Here is a 17,164-nt window from a genome sequence, read left to right as displayed (position 1 = left end):
ACTTCAGAAAACCAATGTCAGTCAATACAGTTCGGCGCTACATCCGGAAGTGCAACTTGAAACTCTACTATGCAAAGCAAAAGCCATTTATCAACAACACCCAGAAACGCCGCCGGCTTCTCTGGGCCCGAGCTCGTCTAAGATGGACTGAAACGCATTCTGTGGTCTGACGAGTCCGCATTTCAAATTATTTTGGGAAATTGTGGACGTCGTGTCCTCCGGGCCAAAGAGGAAAAGAACCATCCGGACTGTTATGGACGCCAAGTTCAAAAGCCAGCATCTGTGATGGTATGGGGCTGTGTTAGTGCCAATGGCATGGGTCACTTACACATCTGTGAAGGCACCATTCATGCTGAAAGGTACATACGGGTTTTGGAGAAACATATGCTGCCATCCAAGCGACGTCTTTTTCACGGACGCCCCTGCTTATTTCAGCAAGACAATGCCAAACGCGTTACAACAGCGTGGCTTCGTAGTAAAAAAATGCGGGTACTAGACCGGCCTGCCTGCAGTCCAGGCCGGTCTCCCATTGGAAATGCGTGGCGCATTATGAAGCGTAAAATACGACAACGGAGACCCCGGACTGTTGAACGGCTGAAGCTGTACATCGAGCGAGAATGGGAAAGAATTCCACGTACAAAGCTTCAACGATGCGCGTCCTCAGTTCCCAAACGTTTATTGAATGTTGTCAAAAGAAAAGGTGATGTAAACACAGTGGGAAACGTGAGCTTGTCCTGTCCCGGCTTTTTTTTAGAACGTGTTGCAGCCATCAAATTCCAAGTTCAGGATTTTTTGCTCAAAACAATCAAGTTGATCAGTTTGAACATGAAATATATTGTCTTTGTAGTGTATTCAATTAAACATGATTTGCAAATCATTGTGTTGTGTTTTTATTGATGTTTAACACAACGTCCCGACTTCATTGGAATTGGGGTTGTGTGTGTGTATATATATATATATATATGCTTGTGTCCACGTGTAAGTCTATTTGTTGAACTTAACCATATGATTATCAACTACAAGATTATCCGTGTGCTTCTTTTTTGGGGGGGGACACTACGCGGATCGCTTGTTATCTTGTGAACGGGACAGAAGTCAAAGTATTTCTGACTCGCTCAGACTCGATCCTGCTTGTTCCTACTTTCTTTCAACATGCAAAGTATGCAAAGAACAATGGCTCTGTTGATCTTTTGGAAACCTTTCACTTTGCATCCTAATGTCATCTTTCACGTCTGTATGTTCGTTCGATAGTGCGATCAATCAATCGATCCGTTTTGTTGGAATGATCGGAAATATCGGAGAAGGGGCGAGTGAAAAAGGGGAAGAGAAAGCATTTCTGGGCGTTGAAAAAGGAGGAACTTGAGACTGGCGATGGGGGGAGGACGTCCAGTCGGCTGTGCTCGCTTTCGCAGTTTGACTTGGACTTCTCAGGAGGTTGAAAGGCGACGTCGAATTCCTCCCACTCGGCTGGAAGGAGAAATTGGCCGCCGTCAAGTCTCGGAGACGCGAGGCGGCCCGCAACCGCCGCGTGGCTCTGCGACCGGTTCCGATGCGTTTGCGTTCGTGCCGCCGATGACGTGGAGCACCGCCGACGGCATTCTGACGAGCCGAATTTTTTCAGCAGCGGCGCGCCGTGAGAAGGTCTCCGCCGGATGCCGGTTGTCCTCCGAATGCTGTGAAGGCGCCGCGTTGTGATGTGCGCAATGTGGCGGCTCGCAACGCCGACGTCGGCGTTGGCGTTGGCTTTGGCGTTGGCGCTCGCGTGTCTGCCGACGTGGGCCGGCGAGGCGGACGGGCGCCCGCGCGCGCGCGCGCAGCTGCGCCCCGGATTCGGCTCGGCCATATCCGTGCGGGGCTACGAGGGGGGGGCGCGGGGCAGGAGGGGGCTCGGGGTGCGCCCCCGGGCGGGGACGCCGCGGGGCGAGGGCGAGGGCGCCCTCCGAGCGAGGGCCGGGGTGACGCGGGCGCCCGGCGCCGCCGGCTCGCCCAACCCGCTGGCCGCTTTTGCGGGGAAGAAGCGAGTCCTGGTGATCTCGGCGCCCGGCGACTCCGACGCCTACTACCGGCTGATGATGTCCCTGCTGAAAGCCGACGTGTACTGCGAGCTGGCCGAGAGGCACGTCCAGCAGATCGTCATGTTCCACCGGGAGGGCGAGACGGGCGGCAAGGTGCGCAGGATCAGCCGCGAGGGCAAAGTCGCGGAAGAGCCGCTGGACGCCGCCCTCGTCCCCAAACTCATGAGCTTCCTCAAGCTGGAGAAAGGTACGCGTTCGCATCTTCCGGGCGGAAACGCACCATTTTGGTCGGAGGGAATTGAGGAGCTTCACGCCAACTCGAACGAGCAGGCATTCCGACGGCTTCGTCCCTCTTTTGCCATCGACTTCTTAAACGGCGAACCGCCAACTCCATTGCAACATGCTGCCAATTTCTTTTGTCTGAGTTCGCTGTCGCATTTCCGCGGGGGCCGATTCTAGATTACCGGTGCGCTCGCTGTAGTCGTCTCGCCGCGCTGCACCATTCGCATATCTGCTGTTGACCAATAGTGGCCGCTCATGTGCCAAAGTAGCATCTGCACCACTTGCACGCTGATCGAGGAGTATCTGCAACATTTGCACAATCGACGCCGTCCCAGATGATCGCGCTACTCGTCCCTTTAAAGCGCATCCACTCGGCGCCCTTCGCACGACGCTCGTTGCGCCGGACTATTTCGAGATTAGTCGTTCGGACGGCTCTGAGCGCTAGAGGACTCTGCATCTTTTGGCACAATTGCCAGAAAAAAGTCAAAGTAAAGTAAATCCAAATAATGTAGCGGCATTACCAGACAACTCGCAACCCTTTACTGCTCAGTGACTGTTTTTTTTTATGTCTCCAAAGCGTTCTCTGTCAATCGACCGTCTGTCGTCGTACTCGAGCGGCTCCGACAAATTCCTCGCGTGCTTTTTTTTGGACATACTTGGCAAATAAAGAGGATTCTGATTCTGATCCTGATCCTGATCCTGATTCATCGAGAGGCAGCCTTCCCCAACTTTTAGCCAAGGCAAACATTCAAACAAATCTCACGGCACACCGCCAAAGAAAAAGTGGACGCGCACGCGGGTTCGTTCCGGCTAGCGGGAGAGCCTGTCACCGTACGTCGCCGCCATAGATAGTCGGACAAAGAGGCCGCGAGTAAATCCATTTCTGACGCTCGCACGTGGCTCGCAACACTCCGGTTTAGATAACAGTGGTGCTTTGGCGCATCTTGTGGCATCTCGCTTCCAAGGAACTACGTTGCAGTGACTTGAGGAGCTTCATTCGGAGGCAAATAGCGCTTTACGGCGATTTTGCGGCAACCTCGCGATTTGCCGATCGGCAGCGGGACCGGGTCCGCGACCGCGACCTCAACTACTTTTAGCGCTTTTGCCGATGGCGCCGAGTCATCAAGTACGAATACTTTGTTACTGTACTGAAGCGGCTAGCGCGCCCTAACTAGCCCTCCCGCAACGCTAGGAAAATGCGGGTTGGGACGCGCCCGCCGCTGTAAAGGCGTTATTGTCTTCGGTGTTTGAAGAACAAGGTTCTCCAAACGATGGAAAGAATCTTTGACGTCTACGAGAGCAGGCACATCAGGGTCAGGGGAGAGTTAGTTTTGGCACTTCCGCCGTCCATTCTATTGCGCAGGCAAGTTCGGGATGGTGCTGCTGAAGAAGACGCTGCAGGTGGAGGAGAGGTACCCGTACCCCGTGAGGCTGGAGGCCATGTACGAGGTCATCGATCGGTCGCCCGTGAGGAAGCTGGAGAAGATTCGCCAAAGAGGGTTCGTCCAGAAGTGCAAAGGAGCCGGCGTCGAGGGGCAAGTGGAGGAGGGCGCGCTTACCGGTAAGACGCGTGTTCAAATCAGGAGCCGGAGATTGCGCATTTTCAGGCGATGTCCATTTGTGCCACTCGGCTGCGGACAGCGAGCGCACCGGCAAAGAAAATCCTGAGAAAACCCACCACGACGACGACGACGACGACGACGACGACATCTGCGACCACTACTCGGCCGCCGACGACCTCGACCGCCGCGACAACCGCCGGACGAAGCGCCGCCGCCCCGACGCCGACCGAAGCCCGCGCCCGGGCCGTGCCGCTCCCCGCCCCCGGATCCACAGCGGAGCCGTATTACTACGACCAAAGGGAGAGGGAGCGGGACTCGGCAAAAACCACGCCGTCCGGACACGAGCGCGCCGACGACGACCGCCGCGGCGGGCGCGTCCGCGAGCTGGCGCCCGCCACGCGGAAACCGCCCAAGATCAGGCCCGCCGGGAAAAAGAACGGAGCGGAGAAGGTGAGGGCTATTTTGTCGTGCTTTCGCTAAACAACCGATTTTCCAAGCGGGGCAGGCGGGAAAACTTAAGCTAAGATGTGGTTTTTCTTTGTTTTTGTTTTTGAAATCCAGTACGAGTAAATCCATCTGTTTAGTACATTTCAACATTTCAGTGGGAGTATAAAAAGTAGAAGTTGAATGCATTTGCATTCTTCATTTCGGGACATTTCAATGGAATGTTTTCATTTCCGATGTTCAAATTGCGCACGATGTTACATTGGCTTCGAATAATACATTTGCTTTATAGGAATACAACCTCCGCCTTGGCTGTGACGAACGCGTAGGCCTCCTACAGTACTGTACGTATTCCCATGCATATTTGCGGTCAAAAACCGATGATGGATTTCTTTTTGCTAATCGTGCGTTTGGGTCGCGGACTCGCTCGTTAGCTCACGCGTCCTTCGATCCGGGTTTGCATGGGGGCGCCGGCACGCCGAAGCAAACGACCGCTCGCGCTCTCGTTTCCATCGACGGGCAATTTGTTCCTCGTCAGTGAAGGCAACTTTCTTGTTTTTGCAAAGTAGGAGGAAGAAAAGAAACAGCAGACCGAAAGGGCGGCTTTTGAACCCACGAACCTCCGAACCGTGAGGCACACACGCAAAGCATTAGGTCCGAAAAAACGGCTCGAGTTCGTTCTTCCCTTTTGCGTTTCGTGAAGTCGTCGGTGAAACCGGCACACGCTCCGCCAGCGCAACTTTCGGGTTTTTGTTTTTCTTTGTCGCAACAAGAAGCCTGTTTGTTTGAGATGACAAACTGTATAATCCGAGCTAAAAGCGGTTGCAAGTCCCAGGTCTTAGTTCCGCACAGTTTTTTGTTTGAACTGGGTCGTGTCGAACGCACGGAGAAGATCTTGGCTAGACGGCGACTCGATCCGGAAAGACGGATTTCAACGGCGGGCGGCTCGTCGATCGCTGTTATTGACCAACTATATCCGCGCAGATGCCGACAAACGAGTACGAGGATAAGTACGAGACGGGCGAGCCCGCGGTCGCCGATCCCGAGGAGGCCGACGGCTTCGCCCGCGTCGGTCCCACCGGGAAGGCGAAGGCCAAGCACGACAAGAAGAAGAAGAAGAAGAAGAACGAAAAGGCGGCCAAGAAGGCGGAGAGGAGGGGCGGAAAGGCCGGCAGAGAGGGCAAGAGCGGCGGCAAGAAGAACGCAAAGAAGCCGCCCGAGTTCCCGGAGAAGGACGACTACTTCCCCGAGCCCGGCGAGAAGCCCAGGGGGTCGCTCTCCTCCTTCTTGGACTACTTTGAGAACCGCAGGCGACTGCTGGTAAGCCAAATCTTCGCGTGCGTCGTCGTTCGCTTTAAAAGCCCACGCCGCCCGCATCTGGATCCGATGAACCCCTTCCCCTCCAAAAGCGCCACCACATCGCAATATCTGCGCGAGTGCAGACGGAAAGATTGCGGTCATCGGTCGGAGCCCACGTAAATCTCACGTCCCTCGAGCTAAGAGCCACCTGTCAGGCGTTCGTACCGATCCTGCGGCATATTACAGCTCGGCAATAAAGATAGGGGGAAAAAATGCCCTCCAAGCATTCATGATATTGTGTTGTGTTGAATATAAAACAGAAAGGTCCTCTCAAATGAAACTAGTTTGAGTGATGTGAGGGGGAAAAAAACCTCAACATTGAAGAAAACATCACATTTTTCTGAACAGAATCCAAATGAAATTGGGGCAAATGTCACGTTTTTTTCGAGTGGGATGAGAAAGAGAAAGAGAAAGAGAAAGAGCGCTGTTGCTCTTTCTCCAAAGGCTGGAAAGGATCCAATATGTCGCAACGGCTCATCGCTAACCTTTGACAGCGTAGGAAAACGCAAACGCTGAAAATGAACACGTTTAGCGAAGTGTTTGTAGAGGACGGAAATCAATTCTCCCATTTCGGGGCGAGTTGGAATATCTTTTACTTCGACTTCATGGAAACACCGAAGAGATTTTCGCATTGGGTTGAAAAGGCACAGGCCTCAATTCCAACCGGTGACGGCCATAACCGGTTGGAATTGAAACAGGATGTTCTGAACTCCCGCGTCGTATCGAGCGGAATAATGCCGCCGGAGCGGCGTGACTCCACTTGCTGCCGTTTAACGCTACGTCGTTCGTCTTCGGACGGCAAACTTGAGCGCCGAGCGACAAACGGCACCTCTGCTGCCGCCGGCGTCCGTTTTGCATCGATCGCTTCAAAATGCAACAAATCGATCAACAATCGATCCCACGCAGTCGAGAGAATTCTTTCCGATGAAAGAATCCGTTTTGGCCGTAGTTTTACAAAAGCGCACTTTGCTTAAAAGCGCAGTCATCACACGATTTTTGTTTTCGTCTTTTTTGCGCGGCTCTGTTTTGATTGTTATCGCACAGGCGGAAAACGGCCCATCCTCCACTCGCAAGTTCACGTAAACAGCAACGCTGCGGCGTGCGACCTCTACGGATGACCTCCCAACCCGCCGCACCCCCCTCCTTCTTTCTACCCCCCCCCCCCCAGCTGGTGACATCACCCAGCGAGGAGAACAAGATGTACGCCCAGCAGAGGGACGAGTACTTGGAGTCGGTGTGCGAGATGGCCATCCGGAAAGTCTCCATCATCTCCATCTTCGGCTCGCTCGTCAACTCCACCGTGAAAATCGATCACTACCAGTTGGGTAAGCGGCGGACAAACTACGCGCAAAAAAGGCTTCCCGACACTTTTGCGCGGCGACAGCCGTCGTCGCGTCACACGAGTCCGCTCGGCGAATGTTTTCCAGATTTGTGGGTGGGGACTGTAACTTTGCTGCACTTTCAGGAGGTCATTCGAATGTACAAGCACTTCCGCACCGTCCCTGTCCGACAAAAAGCCCGCACCGCCAAAATGTCATGTCATTTTATGCATTTTAACAAAATGAAAGAAATCTCGAGTCAAACGGGCATGAAATTCGGATGAGGGGAAGCACAGACGGCAACGTTTGGAGACGCACGCTTTTCGTTGCTCGTTGCCACATCACGAACACTTTTTCTCGACTGGCCAAATGCCAGAGTTGGCTTATAATATTTGCTAATATCAAATATTTGAGCGGTGTCCTTGTTATGATCAAATAACAAACTGATTGAATAATTGAGGAATTGATCATGGCGGACAACCGGTTAGTACGTCGGCCTCACAGTTCCGAGGACCCGGGTTCGATCCCCGGCCCCGCCTGTGTGGAGTTTGCACGTTCTCCCCGTTGCCTGCGTGGCTTTTCCCCAAAACACGCATGAAGACTCTAAATTGCCCGTAGGCGTGACTGTGACTGTGACTGTGAGTGCGAATGGTTGTTTGTTTGTTTGTTCGTATGTGCCCTGCCATTGGCCGGCAAGCAGTTGAGGGCGTACCCCGCGATGGGCTCCGGCGCCCCCGCGACCCCCCGCGCGTGAGGAGAAGTCACGCTCATGAAGCGTTTCAAAAAGGTTTTCCTTTGATGTTTATGTGGCTACAATATTTACCTGGATCAGGTTTTTATTTTTACTTCAGTCTACTTTAACCTCCCTCATAAATATTCACAATCATGACTTGTCACTTGTTAGCTACCGCTAAGAAAACAATTCTATTAAACTGGAAAAACAAACAAGCTATTCACATCAATCGGTGGCTAAATCTCATCATAGAATATATTGCGTAATATCAAATATCAGGAGAAGGAAAAAAATCAATGCCGCATACACGTAGATAGCGGGTCACCTTTCCGCAACGTGCTAAATCTCCACTCTTGATTCCTTTGCCGGAGGAAAAGGAATTGCCATCTGACATTTGGCAATAGCGAGACTATTTTCACGAGTGTGAAAGTAAACCATGGAATTCTATATTCTTTGTTGTCGAGGTTTTATTATGATTCTATTGATTTCTTTTTCTTTTCACACATTTGAGATGGGTTTGCATGGTGAAGAGACACATGCACGCTGTGGGGATCTTCTCCTCTTCTCTCCGGGTTTGCTTTTTCTCACTCCCGATCTCGACTGCTGGGGCGGGCGACCTCCTGGGGAGTAATGGTGGCGTGATGGTGACTCGCCGGCTGGCGCCCGCCTGGGTCCCCCGCTCTGGCTGCCGGTGGGGGCGGCGGGGCCCCCCTGTCGCTCCTCGGGCCTGCTTCCTTATCTTCTCTCCGTTCCTCGCGTCCCGCTGCGGTCGCCTCTTCCTCTGTGTTGTTTCCCTTCCTGCCCCCCTGCATTTTCAATGCATCACACACACTCCCTTGTTTTAATGCACCACATACACCCATCTCTGGGGGGCAGTGGGTCATGTGTGTGTGTGTGTGTGTGTGGGGGGGGGGGGGGTTGCCTGTTAGGCAGTAGTGCCTGGCAGCCCTGCTTGGTGTTGGGGCTGACCTCTCATGGCCCGCGGCTGCTCCTTGGGTCCCCCCCCCCCTTATCGTTCCCTTGTCGGGTGCCCCCATCCGCCCTCCTTTCCAACAAACAAGGGACACTCTCCCGCCCTCGGGCTAGGCGGGGACCGGCTGCATCGCGGGCCCTGCTGGTTGTGGGGGGCCTCTGGCTCTCCTGGGAGTGGAGGGTGGGGTGGGGTGGCGGTGGCTGGGGGGGGGGGGGGGGGTGGCATTGGATCCCTGTGGCCCCCGCCCCGGGTCCCTCGGAGTGGGACGCGTCCCGTCCGCCGGGCCGCTCTCGGGTGGACGATCCCGCCCCTCGATTGATCGGGTGGGGTCCTCAGCCGCCGCGGTGCGGCCACAGCAATTACAGGACCCTTCTGTCAGTCTTAGGTGCATGTAAAACGGTATCGATTCACTTGCACGTGTCCGCAGGCACACAGCCCTAGGACTCTTTCACCGGGTGTGGGGTCACGCACTTACCGCGACAAAGAATTCATGAATATGCAAATCGCTTGCATATCCCCTCACGTATACTCACGTCCTGTGCACTTTTATAATTTACATAATTAAGGCCACCGCACTTCAGTTGTCCAGCCGGGTTCACGACCCTTGTCCTGCATGGTTCTTGTCCTGTTCCATCTCGTCCTGTCCTTCCCTCCCAGGGTGGAGCACGACAGCCCCATGCAACACTCGTATTGAATGTTGCATTGTTGGAGATAATGTAGTGATTTACTTCGCTCAGCCTGTTTACAATTGGTGCTTTGTCTTTTGTCTTTGTTTCTCTCTCCCTTCTCGAAACCTTGTTCTCTTCGACTGATCGACTCCGATTCTCAATAAACTTCAATTCCAATACCAAGAAACCACAGCGGGAGCTTCAAAACTCCACTGTGACACAGTAAAACCGCTCGGGCATAAAAGGGATGCAGATTTTCCATTCTGCTTGACCTCACAGCCGAACGGGACCAAAAAGAAATCCATCAAATATTGACTTGCTTTGTAACTTCAGTAATACACAACCCAACCCTAACTCATGATCCAATTGGTAAATTCTAACATTTGAAATGGGTTGCGTTGCGCTTCGGTATTCGAGAAGGGAATAATGGCGCTTCCAAAAACGTGACTTCTGAAGTCATCTGGTGTCTTCTTCTGTGTTGGTCGAAGACAGAAAGTCCTTTTACTTTGTATCAGGAATTGGACACCTAGCTCACATTTTCAACATGGACATAACTCACCATGTTGCAAAACAAATTACAACTTTGGAATGAAGATGAAGGGATTTCTGAGCTGATTTCAAAGAGATTTGGTGCGACCCCAAATCTTAAAGATCGGTTGTTATTCAATAGAGACAAATGGCCTGATCCACCGCCGCACGACACTGGAGACAACCGTACCACGTTTGCCTGGAAGTCGTCTTCGCACACTAAAGCACGGGCAGCTTTTCCTCGCTTACATTTGGAGACATTTTCTAAGCCTGGGTTAGTGTGTGACTTTGTCAAACTTCCCACCGCAAGATGAGGTTTCACCCGCATGGAATTTTGGGTTGAAAAGCTGGAAGGTGATGTCACCCGCCCGCGGGACACGCTGTTTTTCCACTTGGAAAAAAAGCGAGTGTGTACAAACAAGCGCTTCTTTGAGTGCCTCCCTTTCCTGGCGGATGAAGATGACCGTCGACGGAACGCTTGGAAGAATATTTTGTCTGGTCTCAAATCAGATCAACTTTGTTCCAAAACGACAAACCGACACTACGAACTGAAACCTATTAACGATATTAAGATGTATTTCAGTTTGAAATGTATTCAAATGTAGCGGCACTTCAGCCAGGCCGGAATTGCCTCCGGTAGCTTGAGACAGATTTTCCCAGCCTTTTGTGGTTCAAATCAAGATTCATTCGGCACACCTGATCTCTCTCGGGGCGCGCTCATGTGGAGTGGAACAATGCTTGCGCTTGAACAAGCGTCTGAGCAACATTACAAGCTCATGTTGTATTAAAAAAAACAACATTTCATAGTTTTCCAAGTAAAAGAGGCCGAACAAGGCACATGGAAAAATCGAAATACCAAATGAACCAAGTCTCAAAGTCACAAAGAAACACGAGGGATAAACCCATCACAACAGAAAACATAACATGACGAGGGAAACGCGGCGACGGCGGCAACAATGATCTGACACAGCCCGAGCAAACCCACGGGACTAAATACAAACAAATTGACGTGACAACGAGGCACACACACCCGGACAAGGCGCCAGTGGCCGGAGGGAGCCGACCGGCTGACGAGACCAGGTGCACGCGAAAACCAAAGCGGCAGACGAGACATGAACACGGGACACGGGAAAACTCGGCAAAACATGAAACCCACTAAATCGAATCCAAACCAAGTCGACGACAACAAATCGTGACAAATGTCAAACTTGGCCTGACCGACACATTTATACGATATTAGCAAAACCTCTGCTGTTTGGACATTGCTATAGGGTTAGTATTCATCGTAAGACCTGCAATGATTTAGCCAAACAAAGTACATGTGGTTTCATTCGGTTGCCTTGAACGACTCCAAAAGGTTTTCTTGAGACTCCAAACCTACTTAAACAATTCCAATTGCTTCAGTTACTGACGTTCAAATAGCTTCCGACTGCGTAGCGGTCGTTTCCTGTTCGCTAACCTCGTGCTCAGTATAGCGGGGCGCTGGTTTACTCCGGAAAGAACACATACCGTTACCGTCTAAGTAGAGGCGCCGCCGTATCAAAATGAGTTTTCTTCGTAGCGTTGCAATATGTCCGTTCCTCCTCAGCTGTGGCTCGGCATTTCAATAAACTCCGTGGTGCCTTCGCAGACTTCCTCAAAAAGTCTTGCGTACAAAACTGTGAAATTTGTCTTGAACCTCTGATGCTCGACTCGCCCTTGTTGAACACGAGCGGACCGACTTACTGTAGTTTGCGCTCGACTGCGTCACCTCCTGGTGGGAGGGAGCGATGACCGAAAGCATCTTTCGCGTTTCCGAACGCCAGCTCGTTCAATTGAATTCACAAGTCACATCCCGCCGCGCCGCGTCGAGCAGGCAGGAAGTCAAAGTGGCTCCTTGTTGACTTTGCCGCCGTCCATCAAATATTTACTTCCCTTGGCGTCCAGTCTAGAAACCGTTGTCGTTCTTCTTCTTCTTCTTCTTCAGAGAACGACAAACCCATGAAGGGACTCCGTCAGGAGGACCTGGTGAACCAGGACCTGATCACCGAGCTGAGGAAGGAGTTCAGCATGATCCACGAAGACTTCCACATGGTCCTCACCGACACGGACATGAGAGTCAAGGTGAGCCGTTGGCCGCCGACCGAAGTCGTTCATTCTTTTTGCTCACGTTATCCTCTTTTTAAAGTCTCACCGCCAATGTGTCCATCGAGCCCAACTTCCTCTCACGCCGGACTATACCGCGCCTGCCAAAAACGCTGCTTTAATTCACACAAGACGACATTTGCGCGGCCGTCGCTCGTACACGGTTACGTGTGCGCACAAAAATGTCAGCCGCTCGTTTTTGGACGTGCGCAGCGGATTCACCCCGGCCTGAGGAATCAGCGGCGGATGTGGTTTGGAGGCGTCGGACGCGACGCTCAGCATTCCGGGCGTTGCTCGCCAAAAGTGGCGATCAGGAATGTAAGCTACGTGAAAGGCCGCGCCACATTTAGCAATTTGCTCGATATATATTTAGCGAATTGTCCGCCCGCTCTAGCGAAGTGACAAGCGAGTGTATTTCGCACGAAGAAACAGACAAGATGAGTGCGAACACCGTTTTGCATATAAAAGAAGAAAGGAGGTCAATTGCGTGGATCACGACCAAATCCTACGTTGCAAACGCCGCAATTTATCCACATTGGCGACTTTTGAGCTGCAAATGTTTTGCCGAGGTGGCCTCGCCTCACACCTGTACAACTCGAGGAAGAACATGACAGCGCGTACGCAGGGATGGCACATTTATTCGGCACAATCATAGCAGCGCTCTTAATTGGCCCAAAGCTAAGGTGGGAGGAGCCGGTTTACCCGCTTTAGGAAAAAAAAAAAGAAATCCTTTATTGCAGTTTGAGAAGCACTGCGCCACATGATCAATGAGCGAAAGGCTACAATTATTGCGAGCGATACCACACCAGCTGTATGAAAGTCAGCTATGTCAACCACTGTGCCGCCAATGGCATTATCCATTCGAACGTAATGCTATTTTCTTAGTTGATGAGGGTGAAAGGCTACATTTTTCTTGACTTGTAAAGCGTCTTTGAGTTCCCTTTAAAAGTGCTCCATAAAAGAAAGGTATTATTATTATTATTATTATTGCGGATGACCAATCATAAGGGGAATTGTAAAATGTGGATCCAACGTCAGCTGCGTGAAAGTCAGCGATGTGAAGCACTCTACTTCCAGTAGCGCACGGGTCAACGACTCGGGCAGATCCAGGAAGTACGCTTCGATGACTTCGGGAGCGTGCGATTGATCAACGCCTTGACTTCTCGGTCTAGCAATCCTACGAGGTTCCCATTGCCATGAAGGCCGTGTTCGACTACATCGACACCTTCTCGTCGCGCATCCGAGAGATGGAGCAGCAGAAGCGAGACGGCGTCGTCTGCAAGAAAGAGGACAAGCCCAGATCCTTGGAGAACTTTCTCTCAAGGTGAGAACTCGAGGGGGACGATCTTAAGTAATGTCCCATCCTTGCTTGGGTGGTCCCCAAAGCCTGTTTCCTCTTTTCAAAAGTTGGTTTGTCATGCCGTGTAAAGAACTCGAGCGCAATCGGCAGATGGGGACAGCCTGTTTGTCTTCTTCATTTCAACTGCAGCCATACATTGAATTATTGTACAGATGATCCATTTTCCTAAATGTCTTTGATTCTGTGAGGGTTCCGGCTCGTCGTCAACAGCGGTGCAGTGGACGCAGACTCGCCTGTTTGCAGATTGATTTGTTCATTTATTATTCATTTTTGTGGGAGTTATGTTATTTCTTTTTGGGGGGGGGACCAACCCCCAAAACGCTTCGCGGCGGTTAATCCCCGCTTATTCAAGAATTGTTGGGGTTTTTCAAAAAATGTTGGGGTTTTTCAACGCAATTATAACGGGTGTCAATTATCCACGGATTTTCGCGATTGGCGGTCCGGCCTGGTCTCTAACCCCTGCAAATGGCGCGGGTCCACTGTAATCGTTGTGGACGAGTGGCGAATACAGAGGTGCCTCCCAAATTTGTGGTGATCGTAGGTTCCGCTGGAGGCGACGTCTCTTCATCATCTCCTCCCCCAACGACGAGGAGTGGGCCTATCAGCAGCAGCTTTATGGCCTGGGCAGCCAGGCCTGCAACTTGGGTGAGTTTCTGCACCAGCGGTGCCGCTATACTGGGCCGTGAGGAGTTGTTGCCGCGTAGCGGTGTGACACCATAGCAGACCTGTGAGACCACACGCGTCGGTCGCCAAATAACGACAGAAAATTATGCTGGCGCAACAAACACAGATTTGAACCCTAACCCATCATAAACCCACATCCAGTTGTAGCTTTCCAGTAGCCAGCCCACTTACGAGTTTTTAGTTACGAGCTGTCCCGCGGTCGATTTTCTTTCACATTATGACGCGAGCTCAAATTTGATTTACGAGCAAGCTTCATGTACGCCGCAGCTTGGGTTAAGAGGAAAAAAGGACAATCCCAGTTTCCGATGTATCCATCCATCCATCCATCCATCCATCTCCATCTTCACGTTTTCTTGTTTTGTTCCACACACAAAATTCCTTTATTTGTGATGCGGAAAAAGGTGAGCAATTCTGTTGCTCGATGAGGACACCAACGCGTACCACGACAACAGACGCCACGGCTCAGGGCTACCGAAAAGCGGGACGCGTCAGGTCGGACGTTTTGGGAGAACAGAGTTGCAAAATATTGGAGTGGTCGTAGGCGCAGAATGGCAGCCACGCTTCCGTCAGCTGTGGCTACACGAGTCGTTTACCACCGCTCGATCATGTTGTATGAAAAATCTCCTGTTTGTAGACCTTTTGGAACCACTAGAGGAGACAACGGTGCTCGCGAATGTTGTCATTGGTCCAGGTCAGTAGGCGGGTCTACGTGCAGACTTTGTGTCATTTCGATTGACGATCTCACGTCAACTGTTTGAGTGTGACGTGATCTATGCCGTTTTGGCATTTTCACGTGCCACAAGATTCAATCGGGACGGCCGTTTTACAGACGTGTGACGTGCCCACATCGACGTAAACGACACGACATTTATCAAGATGGAGTTGAGCACAGTAACTGCGATTGTTTTTACACTTTAATTAAAAGAATCGACAGCAACTGGACTGCTGTGATTGTTTTCGAAGACATTTCGCCTTCCGACAGATAAGGCTTCATCGGTTCGAAGTTAGAGCCACAACCCAACTACGAAACTTTTATGGGATGCGAAACACGGGAGCTTTTCGTGTCAGATGCGGTCGCCGCAGGGCAAAAAGTCTTACCGGCAAGTTCCGACGTTCTGTAAGGATTTCGTGTTGTTCTTGGCCGTGCTCCCCCCCCCCCCCTTGTTCCAAACAACGACCTATCCTGCTAAAAACAAAGTTTCATCCCGCTATTCAGCACTTCACCACGTTTCGACAACCATGTTGAATGTGGATTTTCTTGCCTTGGATGAAAAAGCTCCTTGACCACCTTCTCCTCTTAGCTAGCAAGCAGCGCTTAGCTTAGGACCCTGTCTGCACTCTGGACTGCAGAATGTTATCAGATGTGTACTTGGCGTTTGATTTGTGTTGTTTTTGCAGGTTTGCGGCACATCTCCATCCTGAAGCTGGTTGGAACAGAGCTGTCAGACATGGGCGGCGTCTTGGAACTTTACCCTTTTAATGGTAAGGACCTCGAAAAACCTGAAACACCTCATACACCGTAGACCGGATGAACACTACTCCTCCAAACTTCGATGTTGAGCTTTTGTATGGAAACTTTACAGGGGAACTTCATTTGACCGTCTTTGATTGATTTGTTTGTTTGACAGGGACAATGCAATTAAACATAGTTCGAAGTTTGCAGCTCATGTGATGCATATCGAGTTTATAGCGTGTGCTAATTCTCAGCTCCAGTCCCTGGTTGAGCTCTTGTGTCACAAAAATGTATATCAAATTTTAAAAACATACTATATACTTCAGTAGTTTAATACTCTAGAATTGCATTTATATGATTTACACCAGTAATTCCATAGAAGATATAAAAACCTTCCCTCACACGCTCACTCTGCTACACAATCTACGCACGATTTACAGGTTTGCTTTTTTTCTCGGACCGGGTTTTATTTGCGGTGGGGAACATCTTAAACTCTCAAATGGATTTTATTTCCGACGACAGCGAGCTCCAGAGTTTACGAGACTTGGCGGAAAAGGCCGACTGCCTGAAAGTCGTCTTTGAGAATGAGATTTTACAATTTCGGTTCGAGGAGCTTCTGGTGACGCCGTTTTGTCTCTCAATAAATCGACCGAGCGGCTCAGGTGCCGAGTTGCTTATACACTCGAAAATGAATTCAAGAAAACAAATCTCGAAAGCTTTAGTAAGTTATATTCTCGAGGATGTGGCAGCGGCTGCCGCTCGAAAGCAAATTGTCACCCAGCATGAGATGACAAATGATGGCACGCACGTGGACGGCGGCGAGGCATGTCATGTCTGACGCTTCGAGATGACTTTGGATTGTTTTGCAGTTGCGAGGCGAAATTCTGTTACAGCTTGGACTTTTTCATTTTGTACATTTATATCAAATCGGTGTTGTTTTTATTAGTGAAACACTTGGGCACTGGTTTTGGAAGATTAAGTACCAACTGATTTTTTGGTTGTTTTTTTTGATGGGGGGGGGGGGGGGGGGGCAGTGTGTTTTGCTTCTGGGCAGCAAGGTTATCAAAGTCATTGTGGATCTGTGTCTTCCTAGCACCAGGTCTCCAGTTTTGTTTCTTGTTGTTACTTGGGGGGTGAAAGAGAAAGGAGATGTGCAACACTCACCAGATGTTCTCATAGTGCGCACGCTTGACGAAGTGTGGCGGCGGTCCGGCTCGTGCTGATGCTCATCTGGCTAGCATTGATCGTAGTCCGGCTAGTGTTGGTGAAGGTCCGGCTGGCATTGGCGTTAGCCCAGCTAGCAGAGGTGGAGGCCCAGTTGGCAGAGGTGGAGGCCCACTCTGCCCAGTTGGCAGAGGTGGAGGCCCACTCTGCCCAGTTGGCAGAGGTGGAGGCCCAGTTGGCAGAGGTGCAGGCCCAGTTGGCAGAGGTGGAGGCCCACTCTGCCCAGTTGGCAGTGACGTTAGCCCAGCCGGCCGCGGGGCTCGTGCAGTTAAAGATTGAGGTTCAAGATCGTCAGCCAAGAGAGGAGTGGTCTAGCTGTGATAGGCCTTTCCTGTTCACCTGGGCGCGGCATAGTCCAGGACTCTCGCATGTGCTCACTCCATCTGACTGAAAACAGAGTTTTTCCTAACTCAGAGGAAGATCGCGAGTTATCCAA

General features: G+C 51.3%; 1 protein-coding gene across 1 annotated transcript in view; it reads left to right on the top strand.

Annotated features, from left to right (window-relative positions):
* The first annotated feature begins 1,169 nt into the window (after positions 1-1,169).
* Positions 1,170-17,164, top strand: part of ccdc80 (coiled-coil domain containing 80) — an 18,192-nt gene continuing 2,197 nt past the window's right edge. The window contains exons 1-9 of the mRNA XM_061793583.1: positions 1,170-2,262; positions 3,661-3,858; positions 3,939-4,309; positions 5,288-5,623; positions 6,831-6,987; positions 11,850-11,986; positions 13,180-13,331; positions 13,909-14,012; positions 15,450-15,533. Of these exons, the coding sequence (XP_061649567.1) occupies positions 1,695-2,262; positions 3,661-3,858; positions 3,939-4,309; positions 5,288-5,623; positions 6,831-6,987; positions 11,850-11,986; positions 13,180-13,331; positions 13,909-14,012; positions 15,450-15,533 (2,107 nt within the window). The 5' untranslated portion in view covers positions 1,170-1,694. The remainder of the gene's footprint in view (positions 2,263-3,660; positions 3,859-3,938; positions 4,310-5,287; positions 5,624-6,830; positions 6,988-11,849; positions 11,987-13,179; positions 13,332-13,908; positions 14,013-15,449; positions 15,534-17,164) is intronic.

The sequence above is a fragment of the Phyllopteryx taeniolatus genome, chromosome 12, assembly GCF_024500385.1.
Source record: "Phyllopteryx taeniolatus isolate TA_2022b chromosome 12, UOR_Ptae_1.2, whole genome shotgun sequence".
NCBI classification, from domain to species: domain Eukaryota; kingdom Metazoa; phylum Chordata; class Actinopteri; order Syngnathiformes; family Syngnathidae; genus Phyllopteryx; species Phyllopteryx taeniolatus.
This window is presented reverse-complemented; position numbering and strand designations above follow the sequence as displayed.